Source organism: Chiloscyllium plagiosum, chromosome 13 (genome assembly GCF_004010195.1).
Source record: "Chiloscyllium plagiosum isolate BGI_BamShark_2017 chromosome 13, ASM401019v2, whole genome shotgun sequence".
In the NCBI taxonomy this organism is placed as follows: domain Eukaryota; kingdom Metazoa; phylum Chordata; class Chondrichthyes; order Orectolobiformes; family Hemiscylliidae; genus Chiloscyllium; species Chiloscyllium plagiosum.
The window spans coordinates 35,094,792-35,101,293 of NC_057722.1; the positions used below are offsets into that span (position 1 = coordinate 35,094,792).

Genomic DNA, 6,502 nt, shown 5'->3' on the forward strand with positions numbered 1-6,502 from the left:
TGTATGTCCTTGGTGGAGTGGGAGGGGGAGTTAAAGTGTTGGGCTACGGGGTGGTTGGGTTGGTTGGTCTGGGTGTCCCAGAGGTGTTCTCTGAAACGTTCCGCAAGTAGGCGGCCTGTCTCCCCAATATAGAGGTGGCCACATCGGGTGCAGCGGATGCAATAGATGATGTGTGTGGAGGTGCAGGTGAATTTCTGGCGGATATGGAAGTGTCCCTTGCGGCCTTGGAGGGAAGTAAGGGGGGAGGTGTGTCCAGCAGGCTAAGATAAAAGGTAGGGAGGAGGAACTTGGGGGAGGGGCGTTGGAATTGCGATAGGTGGAGGGAGGTCAAGGTGAGGGTGACAGGCCGGAGTGGGGTGGGGGCGGAGAGGTCAGGAAGAAGATTGCAGGTTAGAAGGCGGTGCTGAGTTCGAGGGATTTGACTGAGACAAGGTGGGGGGAGGGGAAATGAGGAAACTGGAGAAATCTGAGTTCATCCCTTGTGGTTGGAGGGTTCCAGTTTTTATTATTGCCATGACTTGCTTCGAAGTAAATCAATTTCACAATACCAGCCAAACTGATGGACTTGCAAAACCATTTCCCAAGATCCATACATAGAATAATTATAGATCTTACAACTCCACACTATTTCAATGTATTTTGGAAAATGGAGTGAATATACCTAGTGTAAAAATGGCCTCTGAGAGCCATCTGGGCATGTGCAGTTGCTAGCATTATATCAAATTTTAAACAGCAGTCTGTACTGATATAATGCAATAGTTCTGTTCTTGTGCGATCCCGCAGTATAAGAAAAATGTGTAATAGCAGCACCATTTAAACCAATGGGACCAGAATCATCAGTACAGTAAGGAAAGTTCACATTCTGCATATAATGGTCTAAATTCTTCAATTGCGTTATAGTCAATTCGCGTTGAAGAATCGTACATCACAGCAGAACCGACTGTACTCATGAGATCTGTGACAATTCAGCAGCAATTATAGTCATAGAGTCATAGAGATGTACAGCACGGAAATAAACCCTTCAGTGCAATTCATCCATGTTTACCAGATATCTTAACCTAATCTAATCCCATTTGCTGGCACTTAGCCTGTATTCCTCTAAACCATTCCTATTCATATACCCATTCAGGTACCTTTTAAATGCTGTAATTGTACCAGCCTCCACCACTTCCTCTGGTAGCTCGTTCTATACACGCACCATCCTCTGCATGAAACAGTTGCCCCTTAGGTCTCTTTTATACCTTTCCTGTCTCACTTTAAACCTATGCCCTCTAGTTCTGGACTCCCCCCAAACCCAGGTAAAAAAACTTTGTCTATTTATCCTATCCATGCCCCTCTTTTATAAACCTCTATAAGGTTACCCCTAAGCCTCCGATGCTCCAGGGAAAACAGCCCAACCCTATTCAGCCTCTCCCTATAGTTCATATTCTCCATCCCTGGCAACATCCTTGTAATTCTTCTCTGAACCCTTTCAAGTTTCACAACATCCTTCCGACAGGAGGGAGAGCAGAATTGCATGCAATATTCCAAAAGTGGCCTAACCAATGTCCTGTACAGCTGCAACATGACCTCCCAACTCCTATCCTCAATGTTCTCAGTTTGTAAAATTTATTTGGCAGAATAGATCTTGGTTTCAATGAAAAGAATACTGCATAATTATGAATGTCACAATGTACCTGTATCAAGAACAATCTATTTAGCAGTCACCAGAATGTTGATTTGCAAAATATGTACTGACAGATTATAATTGTTGCTATGTGTTTCTGGATCTTGCAACTAGTTTAGAATTTAATATATTAAATTGTTATGGTCAGTTACTTGTTTCTGGCTTGAAATAAATATCGATGCAAAAAAGTTAGTTTTGTCACATTCAGTCAGGCACATCACTCCCATCTTTCACACATGTAGACTGCAATACTCCGCCTAGCAGTGGTGTTGCCCATTAACACAATTTCATCATTTGGGATCATGATGACAAACCATATTTAGAGGAGGCTGCAGCATTATGGTAATGTCACTAAACCAATAATCCAGAGTCCCTATTATTCTGGAGACATGAGTTTGAATCTAACCATGGATGGAATTTCATCATCCAACTGAAGGTAAAATATTAATTAAAAATAAAAAAAAAATTGGAATTAATAGACAGTCTAATATGGCCATATAACCATTGTTATTAATGAGAAAAAAAACGCCTGGTTCTCTAATTTCCTTTGGTAATTCTTAGCTGTTCTGGCTTACATATGATTCCAGACTCACAGCAATGTGGTTAACCCTTAACTGCCATTTGAAATGGCCCAGCAAGCCACTCAGCCTAAAGTCAATGAAGGATGGGCAACACATTCTAGCCAAGGCAGCAATGCTTACATCCCATGAATGAATAAAAAGTATGAACAAGTATATAAACATGTGCTATTTTTATACACCATCAGCTAAGATATGTAAAACTTTAAAATTTGAATCTCTACAGTATTTTAATTAGTGGTCTTGTAATTGAGAAGATACCACTGTTTTAATACCTTTTTGACTTTCTTGGACAGTAAATTTGGTTGCAATTCTTTATGTACATAAAATGATTGTTGGTCACTATGACCTCAGCATGCTGGGGCTTTGGTTTAGGCATGCAGAATTTTAAGGCAGTCACAGTTTATATCAATGAACCAATGTACTTCAGCAAAAGTCTCACTTACCAAATACCTGTTTCTCTGATTTACAACATTTGATTTGGAGTTCAGCTTCTTTCTGTTCCAAACCATGAATTTGATCAATTTGTAGTGCAATCGTGTCTGAAGAAAGCTGTAGATCTCTTGCTTGCTGTTGAAGGAATTCTACCTCTTGACTGGATTTCTTAAGACCTTCTTGCAATCCAAGTATTTCTGAAAAGCAAATATATTTTTAATTTCATTATAGTAGGTCCCTACTTCGCTTCTTATGCACTAAATCTCAATTTGCCAGACTTCTAGTACAGATTAGGGGACTGCGTTACAAAATGTGATATTTGGGTACCAACCATTGCTGGCTTTTGATTGGGGTAGAATACCAAGAACAGAGGAACAAAAGTAGGTCATTCAGCATGTCGAGTCTCTTCCATCATTCAACTAGTTAATAGCTAATAATCTACATTAATGCCATTCCCTACACTATCTTCATTTCCCTTTGAAATAACTCCATGAAGGTCAGTATCCCATCACCAAGTCACCCTTTAATTACATATGCATAGAACATGATACTGACCCAGCTAGCTCAGAGATGGCTCCTAGAAGTGAACAGAACCCCTGACACACTTTATATCTGTCAGTCAGGTCTCCCTGATTGGGGAGGTTAACAGCCCCAATCAGGAAACTCATATTCTGTGATATGCACCTGGGTGACCTTGTTGCAATCACTACATCCTTGATGTCATCAGTCTCCATAAATCTATAAATGATTAATATGCTTCCATGGTCCTCTGAATTTTCTAATCCTTTCTACGTAAAGAAATTTCTCCTCATCTCAGTTTTAAAGAGCCTGCCTATTATCCTGAGATTATGTTCCCTGGTTTTAGACTCATCAGTCACAGAAGCATCTGATCCATATTCACTATCACACCATATAAGTGTTTTGTAAGTATTAATGAGGTCACCCCTCATTCTTCAATACTCCAGGACATACAGAAGCTGTCGCCACAATTTCTCATCGCTAAAGAATCCCACCATCCTAAGGATTAATCTGTTAAAACTCCATTGCACTCCCTCAATGGCAAGCGTATCCTTCCTTAGATAAGGGTACCAAAACTGTAGACAATACTCGAGGTGAGGTCTCACCAACACTCTATAATCGCAACAAGCCATCTCTATTCCTGTACTCAAGTCCTCAAAATGTCACCAATTCTCCTTCTTGTGCCACTCTAAGAGGCTGTTCAGTAATCTGTGATGGAGGATGAACCAAGCATATGCATCAACAGAAGAGACTTTCGTTTTAGATAACAAGGTGTAGTTTATCACATATATGTACTATATATGGGATTTACTAACTCTTAGATGTATTAGCTATTGCTAAGAAGTGGTAGTTAAGACACTTGTGCGTGCATCAGGAGACTGCCAGAATCGAATTGTAGTTGTCTAACTGCAATGGCCAGAACTCCAACTCAGTGGCTATAGTCTATATCAGAATAGACAGAGCTTAGGCTTAGCTATGGTAAAGCCTTTCATATCCATTACCTAGTACAACAATAAAGTACAACACAGTGATTCAAGTCAACCTGATCTCCTTTCATCTAAGGGTGGTCAGTTAGTAATGCAAGCAGTTTACTGACATAGAAACAAGCATATAGAACCAGGAGTAGGCTAGGCTCTTTGGACCTTCAAGCCTGCTCTGCTGTTTAGTATGCTCATGGGGGATCATCCAATTCAGCACTCTGTACCTGCATTCTCCCCATGTCTACGATTCCTTTAGCCCTAAGAAATATATTTATCTCCTTCTTGAAAACATTCAATGTTTTAGTCTCAACCACTTAATTTGGCAGAGAATTCCACAGGCTCACCACACTCTGGGTGAAGAAATTTCTCCTCATCTCTGTCCTAAAATGCCTACCCTCATCATTTCACTGTGTCCCCTCGCTCTGGACCTCCTGGCTATCGAGTACAACGTTCTTGCATTTAGAATTGTATACTTTGAGACTTACCCCTATTTTTCTAAACTCCAGTGAATGTAGTCCTAACTGTTCCTATCTCTCCCTGTATGTCCAGCCCACATGACAGGAATCGGTCTGTAAATCTTTGTTGCACTCCTTTAAAAGCAAGCTTGAATTTCTTACTTCCTCTCTCCCATTCCTTTCCCAGGGGTAACTTCTTGCCGCTTGTTTTCCTGCCCAACAGCTGATCAGTCAGTTATTTGGGGCATCTAGCAGTTTACAAATGAAAGAAAAGAAAACATAGTGAGCTCCTGCTGTCACTGATATTATTGGGTTTTTCAAGTGCTGCCCCAAACTCTCCTTTCCTCTTTGTAAATAAATATCAGGGCCAATCCTAACACATGGGCATATCATACGTGGGATAAAAACAAAAAGTATTAGAAACACGTAGCAGATCGAGCAGCCTCTGTTAAGAGTGAAACAAAGTTTCAGGTTAATTACCAAAACTCAACTGACACCAGTTATGAAAAATGATATTTGCAGAATTTTTGAAATATCTAGAAATGTTTATAAACTATTTCAGTTACCATACATTTCAACGCTATCTCAACACTAAGTGGTGCTGCTGCCCCTCACATCCTATCTCTCACATGCTCCATGTCTGCTAGCCAAGATAATTCAGAGCACTACTTCTGCTGGTTGTAGTGCATATGTACACTGAAAGGGAACAAATACGTGTGAAATTATGTTTAACTTTTCACAGCTCTGAGGCAGATTATTAGACAGTACAAAATATTTCTGTACACTTGTCATGCATAAACTTATTAAAAATACTCAAACATGCTCCAATACTAACAATATTCAATGACATTCTAAGTCTTAGGAAGCTGCAAGATTAATATGCTGTCAGAACTGAGAGTGTAAGCAAACAGTGAGACTGTAGAATGTTATTTGCATGTAACCAGGATATTCAAAATGCATGTATCACCTCTAATTTGATTGAAGACAAATAGGGCAAGATAGAATCTCATGCAGCATTTTAACAGTTACATGCAAACATATTTAAAAGGTTACAGTGCTAAGGTTTTACAGAATCTGAAAACTGGACAAACAATGTAAAGAAGTTTTGCCAATATTATACTGTTATGTATCCTTCTTTGCTATTTTCGCGGCTTCTCGTGTGAAAGAAAAATCATTTTTGGTTCAATCCTATGTTCTATTTACAAGAAGTTGAACAGGCCACTATCACTGACTTTGCAGTCTATACCATCCTCATTTTCTACGATACACATATCTCTGCAGTTGAAACCACAAACTGCCATGACTGGAGTCAAGGTCTCGCATTGTTCTCAAGATCAGCTTGGGGTGTAGCTGTGGTGGAACTAGGTAGGAATGTTTGAAAGTAGTGGCCTCAAGAAACATTTATTATCTATAAATTATTACAGTCTTAATATTCCTTTTTAAGCATCCAAGAAACATTCAATTTCCAGATGCAAAGTTGAGAAACACATGCAACACTTTTAAGTCTGTATAGAAAGCTAAATATCGAGCAGATTTGTGTTTGTTAACAATTTGTTTTCATTAAGTTTGTTTCATTTATAGTTTAGTTTCCAGATCAAATTATATGGGCACAATATCTTTTATCTATAGGAGAAAGTGAGGACTGCAGATTCTGGAGATCAGACCTGAAAATGTGTTGCTGGAAAAGCACAGCAGGTCAGGCAGCATCCAAGGAGCAGCAGAATCGACGTTTCGGGCATGAGCCCTTCTTCAGGAATGAGGAGAGTGTGCCAAGCAGGCTAAGATAAAAGGTAGGGAGGAGGGACTTGGGGGAGGGGCATTGGAAATGCAATAGGTGGAAGGAGGTTAAGGTGAGGGTGATAGGCCAGA

General features: G+C 39.9%; 1 protein-coding gene across 2 annotated transcripts in view; it reads right to left on the minus strand.

Annotated features, from left to right (window-relative positions):
• The window catches only part of lekr1 (leucine, glutamate and lysine rich 1), a 215,682-nt gene that overhangs the window by 59,056 nt on the left and 150,124 nt on the right, over positions 1-6,502 (minus strand). For both annotated transcript variants that reach the window (XM_043702179.1, XM_043702178.1), the window contains exon 5: positions 2,691-2,876. In XM_043702179.1, coding sequence (XP_043558114.1) covers positions 2,691-2,876 — 186 coding nt within the window. The remainder of the gene's footprint in view (positions 1-2,690; positions 2,877-6,502) is intronic.